General features: G+C 41.5%; 1 protein-coding gene across 12 annotated transcripts in view; it reads right to left on the bottom strand.

The window, feature by feature from the left end:
• LTBP1 (latent transforming growth factor beta binding protein 1) overlaps positions 1 to 18,443 on the bottom strand; it is a 357,999-nt gene that overhangs the window by 182,972 nt on the left and 156,584 nt on the right. For all 12 annotated transcript variants that reach the window (XM_090045635.1, XM_090045667.1, XM_090045616.1 and 9 more), the window contains 2 exons: positions 12,084 to 12,308; positions 7,641 to 7,918 (listed from right to left, as the gene is read on the bottom strand). In XM_090045635.1, coding sequence (XP_089901761.1) covers positions 7,641 to 7,918; positions 12,084 to 12,308 — 503 coding nt within the window. The remainder of the gene's footprint in view (positions 1 to 7,640; positions 7,919 to 12,083; positions 12,309 to 18,443) is intronic.

Raw genomic sequence — 18,443 nt, 5'->3', positions numbered from 1 at the left:
GCTGCTAAAAATATATATTTTCTCTCTCTCACTCTTTAAGTAGAAGAAGAAATTATAATAGATTTGTGAATCATAGGCACAAAGTATGACAAGAGTGTTCTGCCTCTTATCAAGGCAGTTAAGGGATATCAAGGAAGTTTCCATCCAGAGGTGACACTGGGGGGGGGGGGGGCTTAACTCTGAAAGGAGCCATGGTACCCCTGCAACAGTGGGAGCATCTCCGTGCTTCTTCCGCGGTGCGGGGCTGAACCACCAGCTGCAGCCACTCTGCCTGGCTCCAGGGGGCCCCCACCAAAGCACAGGGTCCAGAGTGGTTGCCCCAATTTGTCGTACCCTAGGGATGGCTCTGTGCGCAGCCATGCTTAATTCCCTTAGTGTGAAGTGGGAAGAGGGACAGGGCAATGGTGTACCCTTATAATGATGATGCAAAAAGACGTAAACTGCATGCTTAAGGTGCATGCACGCATAGCGCAAATGCACATGTGGGCAATTACTCAAAAGAGAATATTATATCTCCCAGAAAAAATACTGAATTGGAGTTCCATTCTGAATGAAATAAAGGCAGTGGGGATGAATGAACCGATTTGGAGAAAACAAGAGCACACAAAAATATATCCTCTTTCTTCACACAAAAGTCTTTAGAAATTATAATACAAAGCTATGAAACTTGTTTCCAGAGGTGCTTTCCAGTTTTCCCTTTCGCCACAATGTTCAGAGCACTATACAAACACTCTCTCCCTCTCTCTCTCTCTCTCTCTCTCTCTCTCTCTCACACACACACACACACACACACACACACACACAGCAGAACCTAGATCATTCTTATTCTGAGGTTTGCAGCCTGCTTAATTTGCAGTGAGTTGCCACCACTCAGCTGTTTGCTGTGGCTTTTACTTCAAAGAGTGCTGCCTCCTCGCTAAGTTGGATCTTGTCAATGGTCAGATGTGCAAAATGTATTTGGGTGAGATCTGAATTCTTAGGATTTGGCAACAGCAGCCATCTTAGACCTAAAGAAGACTGCTTCTTCTGACTAGTATCCATGAATGGCAATTAGCAAATTGTATAGAGGAATGTGCTGAGAGAGGAAAAATAATAATGGAAATAATGTTAAAAAAGAACAGAGACAAGAATTGCTGGGCCTATTAACTGGAAGATGAGTTATGTATGTTCAAAGAGGAAAGAGGGGAGAATGGGAAAAAGTTTGGAGGAGATGGGAAGGAAGGAAGTCAATAAAGGTATTTTTTTCTAAAATCCACTGAAAGAATATTAAAGGTAGGAGTTGCCAGCATTAAGGCTGTATGTGTATATAAAATTGCATAACGATAGATAAGGATCCATTCAAATGGTAGTTTTGCAATTTTCACAGAAACCATGAAAAATGACTGTTTCCGCTAACACCATGAAAAATGGCGGTTTCTGTGATTTTGGGCAGAATCACCAGAAAAAACAACTTACTAAAAATAAAATGCTAGCTCCCCAGTAGGAGCCAGTGGCTGCTGTGGCCTGGCCTCACAGACTGCCAGGGGTGGGGCAGCCGTTGGCACAAAGGGGAGCAGCCAAATGCTGGCTGTTCCCTCTGCCACTGACTGGCCAAGAGGACTGACTCATGTAGCCCTGCTCCCTCCCCACCAAACAGTGGTGAGAGGAGAGCTGCACAAAAGGCAGCCCTCTCAGTCAATCAGCACCATGGGGTGGGGCCACCGAGGCCCCTCAGCTAATCAGTGGCAGCAGGAGGGGTGGTCACCATGAAAAGACTACAAAAATGGCATTAGGCACTGTGAGCGGCCTACAATTTTTCCTTCACCTTGGTGCACTTTAAGTATCCCTAGCTATAGACTTTAGTTATAAATTACAAACCTAGAAATGAGATCAATAGAACACTTTTTCACTAATTAAAAAAGCACAGGCTAGAAGAACAACAAGCAAAGTCCTATACAGGATTAACTAAGTTGATTAACTTAGAAAGGACCACACACGCATGATTACTTTAGTCTCCTTTCCAGGCAGTAAAATCACCTCTGACCCAGCATAATTAATAAGAGATGTTTTGCATATTAAAGCCAAATATATAAATCAACCATGCAAGCAAATACATAAACACGGCCAAGTATTAGGAGAAGTAAGAGTAGAGATATCATATTTACTTGAATACAAGATGGCTCTGAGTTTAAGATGACCCCCCCCAATAATTAGATTCTATACAAGTAAAATTTATAAATTTATTATGATTTTCCACGTATGGAATCTAAGTATTGGAGTATCATCTTATATTTGTCCCCCTCACCCACTACTGCAGGTGGTGGGGGGAGAGGTGATGATGGGGTAGTAAAGGGGAAGGCAGTAGGGGGACAGACGTTGGTGGAGTCAGTAGGTGGGGGCATGCGGTAGGGCAGGTGATAGTGGGCAGTAATTGGGCAGGCAGTGGGGGACAGACAGTAGGCAGGCAGTGGGAGGCAGTAAGGAGAAAAGCAGTGAAAGGAGCAATGGGGTCAGGCAGTAGCAGGGTAGGTAGTACGAGGCAGGCAGTGTGGAGGTGGAGGGGCAGGCAGTGAGAGAGGCAGTTTGTCCCCTGCTGCGTGTCCTCCTTCCACTTACCCCACGTTGTGCCAGATCCCTGACCCCCCTCCCCCCCTCCCCTCATCTTCCCCGCTCCACACTGTTTCTGTCCCCTGCATCTGTTTCCCTGTCCCCACAACCCTCCTTCCTCCTGCCCCCGCAAAGTCTCTCCCCCACACCCTTACCTTTGCTCCATGTTGGCAGGTTCCATCCCTGCTGCCACCTAAGGCACAAAGCATGGCTTCAGCCCAGCCCTGTAGCAGCAGCAGAGAAGTACAGCAGAGGTAGAAAAACAGCACGGGGATGGAGAATCGGGGCTGTTGGGGGAAGTGGAGGGAGTGCAGAGGCAGCAGATGGCTGCCTGCCCCCTGCCGCCTCATACTACACTATAATGGGAGGGGCTCTTTTCCCCAAATTAAATTGAGGGTAAAACCTCATATTCTAATCAAGTAAACATGGCATTATCAGAATACACAATAAACTCACACATCTTAACTAGAGACTCACAGCATATTGCTGTTAATAAGGAAAGCTCTTTTTAGTAGCCTGCATAGACATACAGAGAAGCTACTCTATTTAATAAAGCAAATACAAAATAAATAGCAAATACATAAATCCTTTTAAATTAGAGCCTTAACTGAGAAAAAAAACCCTTTAAATCTTTGCTTATTTTATAGTAGAATTGAAGCAGCTTCTTCAGCACTGCTTTTTCTAAAACACAGAGCTACAGAACATGCCTAACTGTAGGAAAAGCACATTGACATTTGAAAACTGGATGCTTAAAATTGTCACTTAAATCTATATTTATGGCCAAGTTCTAACTATGTCCAACCTGATTGCCTTTTATGATCAGGTCACAAAGGCAATGGATGCAGGTGTCGCTGTGGATGTAGTCTTTCTAGACTTCAGCAAGGCCTTTGACACCATCTCCCACCCCATCCTCATTAAAAAACTAGGCAACTGTGGCATTGATGCCTACACAGTCAGATGGATGGCAGATTGGCTGAAGGGTCGTACTCAGAGGATGGTGGTGGATGGGTGGACAGGTCATATTCAACGTGCAGGGAAATAGGCAACGGAATCCCCCAGGGCTTGGTCCTTGGGCCTGCGCTGTTCAATTTCTTTATCAGCGATTTGGACGACGGGGTGAAATGCAACCTGTTTAAATTCACTGATGATACCAAAATTTGGGGTGAGGTGAACACGCTAGTAGGGAGGGAAAGATTGCAGCAAGATCTGGATAGGTTACAGGAGTGGGCTGACATAAACAGAATGAGTTTCAATACTGACAAGTGCAGGGTGCTGCACTTGGGCAGTAGAAACCAGCAGCACACTTATAGAATGGGAAACTCCCTTCTTGAGAGCACGGAGGCAGAAAAGGATCTTGGAGTCATTATTGACTCCAAGATGAACATGGGCCAACAATGTGAGGTCACAGTTGGCAGGGCTAACCGGACCTTGTTGTGCATCCACAGATGCATCTCAAGTAGAGCCAGGGAGGTGATCCTCCCCCTCTATGTGACGCTGGTCAGGCCACAGCTGAAGTACGGCGTCCAGTTCTGTGCGCCCCATTTCAGGAGGGATGTGGACAACATTGAAAGGGTCCAGAGGAGGGCCACCCACATGATCCGGGGACAACAGGGGAGACCCTACAATGAAAGACTGTGGGACCCAAACCTGTTCGGCCTTCACAAGAGAAGGCTGAGGGGGGACCTGGTGACTGTCTATAAACTCACTAGGGGGGACCAGAAGGGTTTAGGGGAGACACTGTTTTCCCTAGTGCCCCCTGGCATGACAAGGAACAATGGACACAAATTATTAGAGAGTAGATTTAGATTAGACATCCGCAAGAACTACTTCACAGTTAGGGCGGTTAGGATCTGGAACCAACTTCCATGGGAAGTGGTGCTGGCTCCTACCCTGGGGATCTTTAAGAAGAGGCTTGATGCCTACCTGGCTGGACTCATTTGAGTCCAGTCTTTTCTCCCGCCCAGGCCGGGGGTCGGACTTGAAGATCTACAAGGTCCCTTCCCACCCTACTTCTATGATTCTATGATTCTATGGTCCTGTGAAAGTAGGGCTCTCCAACTCCAGCAATAAATTAAAGAAAAATGGGTCCCTAAAGAGAATATGTGAGAGTATGAGTTCTCCATCGCAAGACTGGTGCTAAAAGAAGTACATGGTAACATACAATGGTCTAAATTGGGAAGTACTGCCCATAATTAAGGGGCAACACAGAAACACATTGTGGCAGAACGAACACTGACAAGCACACTGGAAATGGGAGGTATAATGTCTCCTGGGGCTCTCTGTCATGAGGGAACACTATGAAGGTACTGCCCCACACTGCATGGGGGGGCTCTGCACGAGCCCCCGAACCTCCCTCCTGCCCCCTCATGGGTGCCCTGAATGAGCCAGCTCTGGCCCTTTAAGAAAAAAAAAAACCTGAAGAAACCCTGGGACTCACCGGTCCTGCTGGTGGCGACCGATCCCTGCTGCCATGCACCATGTGGGGACACTGCATGAGCCCCCCAAAGCCCCAAGCCTGCACCAGGAGCGGAGAGTCCCAGGTCTTTTCTCAGCTTTTGTTTTCCTTAAAGACCCGCCAGAGCCCCAGCAGGCGGGTCAGCCATGGGGGGCCCGGGAGAGCGGGGAGGGAATCGAGGGGGCTCATGCACAGCCCTCCGTGCAATGTGGGGCAGTAGGGGGCAGTGGGGATCGCCACCTGCCCGGCAGCACCCGGTGAGCACCATGGCCCTTTTTTAGAAGTACCGAGCTGGGGTGGGTGGGGGCAGCCATGGGGGGGCTGGGGAGTGGGCAGGTATCGAGGGGGCTTGGAGAGGCTGTCAGGGGTCTCCCCATGATCCCTTTCCCCCTCCCCCAGTCCTCCCTCCCCTGCCCCTAGTACTTACCAGCTTGGAGTGGCTGCAGCTCCCTGCTGCAGCTACTGGGGACTGTTCAAATTATCAAAGCTCTCCAAATCTTTTCCAAAGATTTGGAGAGCTTTGAATCAATTCGGACCCTTAAACTGGTCCTTGATTTGATTCAGATTTGGAGATTCAGCCACCAAATCAGGCCAAGTCAAATCAAATCACCACCTGAAGCTTCGCACAGCCCTACTATGCCTGCCTGACTTCACTTTAACTACATGGCTATATAACTTAACTTGTAAAATAGGGAAGGATGCTAAATTAAAGTTTTAGTGAGAAAATGTTAACATTAGAATTAATCATGCAGTCCACCTTACACAAAACATGTATCCCAAAGCAAACAGCATTCCGTATAAAAACTATGTTTTGCAAACTGATTGGGAAGTATTGCCTGTGCTTTAGGTCTGCACTAATCCTATTACATTTCTAGCAGGCAGTAATAAACCATGTTAACAGAGAAGTCAACTACCAAAATATTAGGGTAGATCTTCCTACACTATAAATCATGACAATGGATAAATAAGATGAATTTAGTCCACATACTTTCTTCTAGGCTAAATTTTAAATTATTCAGCAGGCAGTAGAACTAAGCAGACTGAGTCTATTGATACACATTTATCTGGCAAATATTTTTCTAACCTCATTTGCCCAAAAGCAAGAAAAAAACCTGTGACCTGTCCCTTTATCAGCCATTTTTCTTAGGGAAGAATTCACTACAATGACTCCAGCCTGAACATAATCACATTTATTTGCTTACAATAACATTCATGAAAGTCTGAAAGTCTGCTAAATGTAAACACACATACTTCTGTCTGAGACCTGGAGTGATACAGGATGCATATACTGCAAGTAATCCCACAAATATTTTGCCAGTGAGACAACATCACACTAATGTCACCAATGTAAGCAAATTTTCTCTTGATCTTGAAACTTTCTTACCAATATGCCTGTGATATCATTAGATCTTATAGTCCTGTTTGCAATGACCTAATTCTTGATATCACACTGCACCCAACAAGCCAAGCACTAAGCACAGGAAAGCAGTCACCTACTGCTTGTTGGACTACAGGTATAGGTGGTGGGGAATAAAGGGCATATCAATAAGAATAAAGTGATACCACTTGTCAGTGAAACAGGTTTAAGATTGTTGCCTGGATTAAAGTTGCATCTTTCCCTGACCTATTTCTTTAAATCAGCTGAGACATTTTTGTTCAAACATTTCCCAAAATTTGGCTTGAGGTGGACATCCAGCCTGAAAAAGTTCAGCCCCCAAAACAGAAATTTGGTGAAGTTATATACAGCTGACAACAGGATGTTATTAGGTAGCATTAGGTAACATACCCATGTTGCTCTCAACCTTTGTTTTTAAGTGAAAGCCAAATATTGTCATGACCTCATCATACTTACTATTAACTATGTACATTTATTATTTAAAAACTGCATCAGAAACAACAGCAACAATGCCATATAATCTATTTGTGCATGTTTCCAGAGCTTGAGAGAACATACCTGACCTTAAAGAATAATAGTGGAAGGGTATTAGATTTTCTCTGTGCTGGACTGTTTAATTCATTTTAAATACCTGTGGCCCCCATAAGTATGTTTCATGACTCCCCAGCCCCCACCCAGGAGTCTCAACATACCAGCCGAAAAATATTGGTTTATAATACTGTAAAATACCTGTGCCCAATGCAGACTAGACAAAAAAAATCAAGAGGAAGTTACTTGAAGAGCATAGGTACAGGAAACAAATCTACTACTGCTTTGGAAAAGTTTTTAATGCAGAAGAAATGATGAATTGCAGAAGACACCCCGCTAGCCTGATAAAGCAGTAATTCTCTGATGAGAAGAGAAGCACATGGAGATAAAGGAACTTGTTTTTTTCCTTTGAAAAGCAACCAATAAGGAGAGGAGGATATTCCTATGAAAATGTCATCTGAAAGCAGTATATCCACAGAAGGTAAAGGAGATAGCTTGGAAGAGCAGGAGCTAGGTAAGAGTTCTATTTTGCAAAAGAATAGACTACTGAGGCAAAAATTCAATTAGACAAAAGAAATGTTGTGCTCCTTCTACTGTGATTATTAAAGCATTTTTCAGTGCTTAATAAAATTGATTAAAGCTCTCTGTCTCAGAAATATTTGCAAATATTTTTACCTGTGTTCCAATAGTCTCCTGGAAGCAGCGCCCAAGCTGAGTTTTAGCAGAAGCAGGAAACACGTGAGGAATGGGTTGCTGACTTGAGTAAGAAATATGTCCTTTCTGGGTCTTCTGGTATGGAAGACCTTGATAAGGGACCTGGGGATGTCCCGGCTGGGATACTTTTACTTTCTGTCCTGTTGATGTGCTATCAATCCTTGACACTTGATGGATCTGTACTGAGGCTTCAGGGGGATGTTTCACATGGATATTTACTATGTTAGGAGGGAACTTCACTAAAATCATTGGAGAGAAAACACAGAAGAAAAATGAGTAATAAAAGATGATGAGCAGAATTTCTAGGTATTCTTCTAGACTCTTTCAGTATAAACAATTAATCTAAAATCAGTGTATACCTTCTTAAAAATATGCACAAAACCCAGATTTAGAAATAAGTTGGAATGTATGAAACCTGGTTTGAAAAGTAAAAGTCAGCCATTTAGAAAGAAAAGAAAGACACTATAGAAAAATATCGTAAGATAACTACATAAAATAGGTGTCCAAGATGGGTGGTATGACATTAATTTTTGTGGTTATACTTTGTAAAAAGTATCCCATTCAAAGTTCCAGAATCCAAGCTCTGCTGGGTTATTCTTGGATATCTAGTCAGCTTTATTTTGTTTTCATATCCATCACTTGTCTTGGAACATGGGAAAAGTTTTAGATTTCAGCCTTTCACCTTTATATATCTGCCAATCCTGAGATTGCCCCTAGTTCATGGCCAACCTCTCAATCACCAAAAAAACCCACCCCCTCTCGTGAATTCAGGACTTGGCAGATAAGGAGGAAGGAAATGCTTTCAAATACTTTGTTTTTAAATACAGTTGTAGTTTTAAGTTTGGGAATACAGGTTTGGAGCTTCTGCTCATTTGTTTTAGTGTAAATAAGACCTGTTTGTGAATCTCAATTCCTTTGAAACATTCCAAACATTCAGTTCAACTCAGATTACAAATAACTTAAATTTTGTAAACTACCATAATTCATCACCCTTTCAGCATATGTTAAATATACCTCGCTTTAACACATTCCTAATCCATCCAAACAAGTGGATATAACATTCTTTCCAAATCATCCTCTGAAGAACAAAAGCACACCCAAACAGCTTGGTACAGTTTGTGTGTGGAACAAAACCACGCACAAACTATAAAGCTGGGGCCAGCAACCTTTTTCAAGCCACAGCCTGCAACAACCCATCTATAGTCTGGTGTGGGCCAGGTAGCTTCAGAAGTGCATCAGTGCAGTGTATGGGTGCAGTTTCTAGATCTTAGGCCCAGTGCAAACTCCTCACTGCTCAGTCCCAGTCTAGGCAGAGGCAAAAGCAAATCCCTGTAGCTCACTGGGCAAGACCCAATGGCTCTGTGAACCAAAACAGGCCTGCAGGTTGTATGTTGCTGACCCTTGCTATAAAGGATACTAGCTAGCTGACCCTGCCTGGCTGTCTTACCACCTCTAGCAAACAGAACCATTCTTTCTGATAATTATCTTAGATCATTTCAATTTTTCTGTGCAGAATTCTACCCTCACACTCTAATTTCTATTGCTTACTCTGCTTGTTTTTATCATAAAATTATATTTGTTCTTCCGCATCATTTTCTTTGAAACACAAAATGATAGCCAGACTACAAGTTTCAGTGTATCTGGTCTCTTTTGGGAATGTCTTAAAAGAAACAAGAGTTTTAGTTTCAATTTGGCCTGCCTCCTTTTTAAGTCTGAAAGTCTACAACTTAGGCTTCAGGACGGGCAGAGACCCTTCAAATGAGTTGTGGGAAATTAGCCTGTATGACTCAATGGCTTTTCCTGGTTCTTCACTCCTTACTCGGTACCAGAAAAGCACCATTCCACAGAACGTGTGAGTTCTGTTGTAGGCAGGAGACACAGAGAAAAGGTTCAGTGTTGCCAGAAGAAATCTGTAAGGCCCCCTGAAGGAAATCTGTTTTGTTCACAACTATTTTATATTGCATAAAGACAACAAAACTGACTCACTTCCATGAATACATTGCATGGAGAGGTCTCTCTTCATCTGTTATTGTGGATGCCTTCTGACTGATGCAGAAGGGAAGTGTACCAGTTCACAGTAGAAAACTGCTAACTTAGATGCCCTACTGACTTCCGTAAGTTCATCTTGGGATATTCAGTCAGTGCAAGACAATGCTGAATTAAGATGAAAGTGGTTCCTTCCTTACTGTCTGTCCAGAAGTCCTTCTCTTTCTGCAAGTCTTGGATTCCTTTTAGCTGTCCAGTTAAATTTTGACCTTTTTTCAGTCCTTTAAGAATGAACTATTTCACTCTCTTATTCACCAAAAAGTATTCCTCTCTCCATCACCAAGGTCCCATCCTGATGAGCATGCACGTGCAGGGCGAGCATTTCCTGTACAACAAATAGCAGCGGCACGTATTTGTGCCACTCCTAATTATCCCAGGGCATGCCCCTGCATACATGCTTTGGTAAATTGAACCAAGTGGGGTAGGAGAGGCTGGGGTCAGCACCTGTGCTGGCCCCAGCAGCCTTACGTAAAGTTCTGGCACCAAGCCAGTCACTCAGAGCCTGGCTGACAGCTATAGCATAGCTTTGGCTGGCCAGGCTCAATTTGTGAAGGCGCACACTGCTGCCTCGTACACCAGGCTGCTTTTTTTTTGTGGTGGTTTTTTTTTTTGACACTGGGAGATCCAAATTAGCAGCACAGTGAATGGGCGCATGTGCTCTGCGTGCAGTTTGCAGCACTTCAACTGTTCTCATTTGGACATAGGAATACCAGGCAAAAGCAAGGGATCTGTTAATGACACTGGTGTAATTATCTCCTGAAGGAATAGGGGAATTCTTCAGAGGTCAGATACTGCAGTGTGAAATCTGTTGTACTTTTAAAGTGGATAACCCAAAACCTGAAAGGTGACTATGTATTTAAAAAAAGGGGGGAGGGCTGTAGTCTTTTCACTACTCCACCATTTTCTCCAGGGTACCTTAACCTGGAATGGAATACTCACAGAAATACATATCAGCACAAATAAATACTTAAGTATCTCTACCCTCATTTCAAAAGAAAAGTTGAAGACAGTCATCTATTGTAGCCCCAGGACAGGGCTTAACATTTTACTTCAGCTATAAATTACTTTCCCTGTGGGTTGGATAGCAGCCCTCAAGTTTCAATGTATTGAAAAAATGGAGCTCGTTGCTGTAGAGAGCCTTTTAATTCTAATGATTTCAAAATACATGGGCCCTTCTTCTTTCTACATACATATAGCCAGTTCCAAAACCAAAATTATTAAATTAGGCTATACATGCCATAAAGATGTTTACTAGGGATTCTTTTTACCAAAGGGATTCAGAAACTAATTGTGAACCACCAATTCCAACAGAAAATTATGGAACAAAGATTTTAACAAAGAAGGTTGAATTGCCAGACTGGTAATTAAAACAAATACATAAATAAACAAACAATATGTGCTGAATTACTGAACTATAGAACTGAATTATGGGACTTTCTCAACAACAGGACAGATGAGCCTGAATAGAATGCTAAGAATATTCTTGCAAGCATAAAGGTAACAGAGATACCTTTTTTGAAAGTGCTCTTTTTTGAGATTTTCTTTAAACCAAATAATATCAAGTAGCCTCAATGTATTGCTTGTAGCTGGCAGACTAAAACTCTAATCTCTCTCAGTTTGGGCAAAATTGCTAATTCCCAGTTTAATCATGTTTTTGATCCTTTGGTTTCTTCATTGCAATTACGAAGTCATAAGAAGTAGTTATGCCTCTTATCTGTGATCTTACCAACCTTACTGGAAAATATGTTCTAGTTAATTTAAACTATTTCATTTGTGAAATGATTTTTATTATTTACATCATGACAGCCATAAGTTAAATGATCACCATAAAAAATTAACTAAGTGTATAGCATTCCATTTAGAGTCCTAGATAAGATGTAAGAATAAAATGATTTTCAGTTATACATCATGGCACTCTCTCTCTGTCCTACGGTAGTAGAAAATTAATCAGCTGCCACTTCCTATTTGCCCTGTGACCATCACATGTATACTTCAGGTCATAATCTAGTACAATGCCATCTGTCCTGCTCCTTATATAAGATGGTTAGGCACCTGAGATGGGAAAAGTCTGTTACACAAAAGGATATGATATCTTTTCTGATTCTGTGTTCCAGGCTACATTCCACCATGAATTAAAGGAAAATTACCTTATCAAAATCATTTCAATAACATTGTGTTTCTTATTATTGTAGCCATCTAAGGAAAATAACCTCCATTCTGGTGGGCTCTGGATTCAAGATGTGGTACTTAGATTCAAACTGTGTAGACAGATGTCATTTTTATTACTAGTCTTTCAGCCAAAATTAGACAATAGAACTATATACCAATGGGAATATATCTGTGACAGAAAAATGTTACCTTTTACTCCTTGCTGGCCAGACATAGTCAGTGGTAAGGTATGCGTAGAATGGATGACATGAGATCCTATGGCTTTATTTGCCTGCTGTGGATGATGGTAAAGTTTTGCACCATTGGCACTCTGAACTGGGATCTGACAGAGTTTACCAGTATAATTAGGAGGGCACTGGCATTTATCTCGAGAGCTGCACTGGCCTCCATTCATGCACGGAAGGTGACAAATAACTGAAATGAAGAGAAAAAAAATACAGAGATTGTGTTAATTTCTCTTCAGCTGCAATTCTTTTTTTGGCATTATTTGATGATATAACATGTTGCTGCTGATAGCACTGAGGGAAATGGTCTTCACATCTTTTGGCACCCATGAAAGGGCCACCTAGGCAGGGCCGTCCCTGTGGGGTGGCAAATCAGGATGACCACTCTGGGCCCCATACTTTGGGGGGCCCCGTGGAGCTGGGCAGAGCGGCCGTGGCGACTCTGCACCACCGCTACTGGCAGCAGCTTCTTTGGGTCGGGGCGTGTGGGATCAGAGTGCAGGCCAGGCCCCGCATGAGCTGATTTGTCCTAGGCCCCCCCACCCTGCTCGGGTCAGCTCTGCACCTAGGTGAGGCAGGTTTTTGCTTGTTTAGTCTGCTTACAGATGTGAAAAAAGCTCAAAGAACTCTTTACTTTAAGTTTGGAGTGCCCCCACACCAAACACAGCACATGCGCAGAAGAGGCATTGTGTTAGCTGGACCTGGTTCGCCCAACGTCTATATAGATCACACTTCAGCTAGGCTTTTTGGTGCTTTTATTTAATAGTTGATTAAATCAGCTTTAGACAAAAGCACCAAAAAAGCCCCACTGAAGCATGTGATCTATACAGATGCCGGGGAGTTGGGTCAAACTAACATGCTTCCTCTTCCAGTAAAGTGCTGTCATTTGTTTTTATCTCACATCTGCGAGCAGCCTAAGTGGCAGGGCCACTCACCCTGCTTGTGAACTCTGCATGGTTGCATGTGCTTCACTCCTCATACCAGGCAGACATAGTATGCACATTTCTTTCCTAGGAGTCTATTGTACTACATTTCACCATAAGACAAAAATAATTCTGTGTCCAGTAGCATCTTCTCTCACTGTGGGGTATCGCTTCCTGTATAACCTAGCTCACCTCAAAAATCAAAGTTCTGTGTACTCTCTCTGGAGAGGGAGGATAATGTTAGGGGGAAATACCCAGTTTTTCTTGGGAACCTGGCCTGCTTTTCAGTATAGTCATTTTTTCCCTGATATGAAAAAGTGCAATGATGACTGAAATACTAACAGCTATATAATAATTATATAATATATTATAGAATAATTTCTGAAGCAAAAAATTCCCGTTACAAAAATGCATGCAAAGAGCTACCTATTGATGATTATTCTGTGCCAGTTTGTAGTTTTGTGGCTCTATAATTTACCCAAGGAAACAAAGAAAATATCGATGCAAAGCATAATCTTGAATCCAGAATCCAGGAAAGTGAATATTTACCAATCAGCAGTCTCTTCTGCGGGGAGTGGGGTGGTGCAGGTGCTAAGGTTTACAGTTGACAGTCTCAAGGTCAAAGCCATAGCAGAAGCACTCATGGCATGGCCTTTCAGATTCCAATGAATCCGTGACTTCTGCTAAATACCTTGTCACAAGGACATTAAACAGGAAAGGAAGTGGTCTCTGCTTTGTTTTTCCCCTGAGGTTCATTACTTAGTCTAAAAATATGATGCATTACTTTAAATTCTACTGGAATCTATTTTGTTAACATTTCAGAAATTAAATCAATTAGAAAATAAAGGATGAACTTGCTCCAGACAAGGTAATGTCATTTTTACATAACTATAAAGTCTGTGGAGGGAAGATAGAGTATTTAGTTGTAAGCCTTAATACAAGATTCTGGCTTTCCACCCAAACTTTCCAGACATGGTATTTGTTAACTTTATATTACTTGCTTATATTAAACTATAGTGTCTTTTATGATCTGAAAGCTACAGAGAATGTCAGGTTATATGTATACCTTGTGCTAACTATCTCTTGTGGTATAGTCTCTTGTCAGCCACTGCACACTGCTATCTTACTGCTACTATAAAAGGTCAGTATTGGAAAAAGAATGTACATCTTGCCTGCAGTAAGAAGACAAAGTAGGAGGTTTCGCAGTCTGAGGAGTTCCAAATGAACTGCGTAATGCACTTGGATCTTACAAAGCATTGGAGAAATAAGCAATCAGATTGGCTCTCAGCAGAATATTATCACATTATATTGACAGGATTTGGAACATGTTTGCCTTATCACCAGATAGGTATTACTATGTCTGCATACAAATGTAAACAATTGAAATGTTTTTCCACTCTATTCAACAAATACACATTTCATAATTTTTGTCTGCTTAGCTAATATTTTCATTCTATATGAACTGACTATAAATGTTCCACAAACTGCAACATCGTGAATAAGCCTAAAAACATCTATTGACCATTTTAACCGAAGTCTTGTTGTTTGTGCTGGCAGCCTCTTGTTGAGGCTTAGCTGGGATATATGCATTTGGTTTAAATAAAGACTTTTCTCTTTAAGGTCTTCAGCAATCCTATAAACATCAGCTTCTCAATATGACAGCTTGGCACCCAATGACCTTCAGGTACATGTAAAGATATACCTGTACTGCTCCCTCTGGATGATTGAACCCTATGATAAAAATGCTTTATTTTGTGCAGAAGTAAGGACTGTTCAGAAAAAAGGTTGCAACAACAACGTAGTGCAATGTGGATGATGCAACAGTTTAAGATCACAAGGGTGTGGAACAAAAATTCTATACTTTTCTGTGAGGCTATATTCATAGAAAGGCATTTTTAGGTGGGAACTGGCTTTCTCATTGAGATGAGAAACCTGTCATTCCTATAAGTTATTTCTCCTTTTAGGTAGTGAAATAATGGACCATATTCAGCTCTTCACTAAATGACTATAAATCTACAGCAATAGTTCTCAACCTTTTTAGATTCAAGGCACCTGTTGTTAGACTCAAGGCATAAAAAGTCAGATTGGTTTTGACACTGGATTCCTATACAACATTTGTGTTCCACTGACTTGAGTGTAGCTGCATTGATTTATATTTGCTGAGGTTTTTGCTTGTTTCATGAAAATACATTTTGAATTATTCATCATTAGTATCTGAACATAAAATACAAATCTATAACAGATACGCTTACACAGTCAAGTAAAAGTAAATACCATGCAACTTCTAGGTTCAATTAAAACAGCTTAAATCTCAAAAAACATAGAATTCTGAGAGGAATATTGTTTGTGAATAATCCAATTGTAAGCAATTTGAAGACTGAGATGTTATTAAATAAAACCATTGCTGAATAATTGTGAATAATATGCACACTTGTACATACTGTGATGTATTGTTAAGGAACTTGTAAAAAGACCAAGGGCTTTAACATGCTGCACAAATCTACTGCTATAATTTCTGCAGATCTGAAATTTCAGAATTATTATTTGGAGAGTTAAGTGGACAGGGGACAACAAAAAAGAAAACTATTGCTCTGGCCTTTTCCTTTACCAATGAATCACAGGTTAACAAAGTGGAATGGACTCCAAAGTGCAGACCCTTTTAAATGAGAACCAAATCTTAAAGCCAGTATTACTTTAAACAGCTCAAATTCAGGTGAAACAGTTGTTTGTTTTTATTTTCCATAAGCCATTGAGTTTATGGAATGTAAAATAAACATAACTTGAATACTGCCAACAGATGCAGTGGATATTATGGACACAGCCCAACCAACAGACATGGGCAGGACATTAAAACAATGACTTTATTGCATAAACATCAGTGACTGGCATCTTGATGCAGGGTCCCTGAAACTACAACTTGTTTGTCTGTAGACTGATTGCTTCATTTTATTGGAAGTGAGCAGCAAAAACTCTTTATTTTAATAATGGCACCAGCTAATAATTTGCCGTTCTCTAATATTAATGTGGAGATATTGCTATATGTCAAAAACAATTAAGGCCTGTTCCTGAATATGCCACAAAAAGGAAAAAAGAAGGAATGAATAAAATACACTAATGGTGGCAACCATTGAGCCTCCTGGACCATGGTATATGTATGAAGCCACCCAGACCTTTGATGCAAATGCCTAGGCAGGAATTTTTTTTTTTTTTTTGAAGTGGAGGCATGCCCAAACCTTCCATCCTCCTATTAGGCCACTGAGACAGAATCCAAAGACCAGACTGAGTCCAGATGTTTAGTCCCTCCATGGCTGTAGTTGTATAAGTGTCTGGGAATCAAACCCAGATCTCCTGTGTGGTAGACATGGATTCTACCACTAAACCATAGAAGACTCCTGAACAAAACTGTGTCAATAAAATCAGTCAAGTCAAATGCCAGGCCTCTCTGGAATTCTTAATGATCATTTTGGTTGCATTGGGATGATACCAATAACAATTTTGTTTGATTCATATGTGACTCCCTTTTTACAATGTATTTGTTTTCATTTTGATATAAGGAAAGCAGGGATGGAGTGGGGAAGAGGGGGAGGGATACACTGGTGCACTTGTGTCCACCTTTGATTCCTGCCTGGCACTGGCAGGAGCATTTCTAGACAGGCAATGCTGAGAGAGTCGGCTGACCTCATGGCTCATTAAAATCTACCTGATCTATTCTAAACTCTTCATTCCACAGGGTTAATGACCCACTTTTCTTTTTAATAGTCTTGATGTTCCACCAATCAAGCTAAGCTTCATTCTGCCAGGAGAACTGAGAGGGGTACACTGGTGCATTTGCACCCCTCCTTTGATTCCAGCCTGGCAGGGGCATAGGGTATACGGAAAGCAAAGGTGGTAATGACGCTGGTCCTGGTCAGGAAGCTCCTTTTTCACAGCCCTGCTGATTGTTTTTAACTCATTCCAGTGTTAGAAATGCACAGTAAATGGAGTATTGTTATAATATTGTTAGAAATGGAGTGTTGTTAGAACTGCACAGTTTGCATCTTGTACCTGATAAGGAAAAAAACTGCCAAGGACTTTTCTTTCTTAGCTAGCTTTGCTACAGTTTTTCTTATGCTAAATCACTCCCTCCTCCACACTCCTCCTGGTTTTCTTATGCAGATTACAGAAGCTGGAATTCAACTGACTCTGTCCTTGAAAGGGGGGGGGATTTCAACTCTTGGTGACCTAAAGAACTTTCTGAGCATGCGCAATTAGCTGATGCATATTCACCTATCCGCCCTGCATACTTAAGTAGTTAATTATAATATACATGCGATGGATGAAGTGACGTGGTCACATACATGTTTGTATGAACCAGAAATGAGCTGTAAGAGTTCCTGTTTCTGCACACGTGCCCAGGAGGGAAGGGATAAAACCCAGCTGAAAAAGTTCCTCAGGGGTGTGGAGTAATCTGAGTCCTTTGGCTCTGCTCCGACCCTATTTGCAAATACACCATTTGTGCTGCTAATAAGTGTGTGTCTGAGATTCTTTTCGCGTGCCTCCCGAGAAACGAACCACAATTTTTTGCAACACCAGTGAAATTCTATTTGTTTTTGCTTCATCTTCAGCTGCATAATACAGCTGAAGGCCCAATGCATATTAGTAAAGCTTCTAGTTAATTTTTAACTAGAGAAAAATGTGTGCTGTTTTATACATGATGATGCACCTCACCGTCTGCCCTCCTCTTTTCAAAATTCTAGATCCACCCATGAAAAAAAGACATACATTTTAAACACTTTCTTTTATTCTTCAGTAGTTAATTCTTAATAAACTTTAATTTCTACAATATCCCAAAGCCATGATCTTGTTTGGCATGGTTGGGTAATCACTGTCCAAAATTAGCTGGTCACAGATGTGTTAAAATGCATTCACCTTGAGTTTTTATAAGCCAGAGTAAATGGTAGAGACACCTCGCCTGGCAGTTCTTGAGTATTTCAAGTCAAATCTCAATAAAACTACTGCAGACATCAGTTAAAAAGGTACAGGACATGAATCATGAACAGAAAAGCCACATAATTACTGAGCCTCAGTTTGTCGCTGAAATTACATCATCTAATTTGTTTTCAAGACTAAAATATTCTAAGCCATTTTGAGTAAACTGAATCATTTTATAAACCTGAAAATGTTCATCTAATCAAAATAATGTCTAACAAACTAAAAATTCCTAGGACCTAATTCCTCTTAATCCTCAGTAAATAGCCCATGCTTATGCAATCAAGCCATGAAAATGCATAGAAACCCCATGCCCATGACAAAGCATATGTTGTAGATGGCTTTAAAAAAGGCACCACCCAGCATGCTGCACTGCATTTCTTTTCAAATACCCGCTTGTATATAAGGAGGTCATTGAGGTTCTGTCCTGCAAT

Source organism: Crocodylus siamensis, chromosome 1, assembly GCF_052110815.1.
Source record: "Crocodylus siamensis isolate JL-2025a chromosome 1, ASM5211081v1, whole genome shotgun sequence".
NCBI classification, from domain to species: Eukaryota; Metazoa; Chordata; order Crocodylia; family Crocodylidae; genus Crocodylus; species Crocodylus siamensis.
The sequence above is the reverse complement of the archived record's forward strand: the minus strand, read 5'-3'. Positions and strand labels throughout refer to the sequence as shown.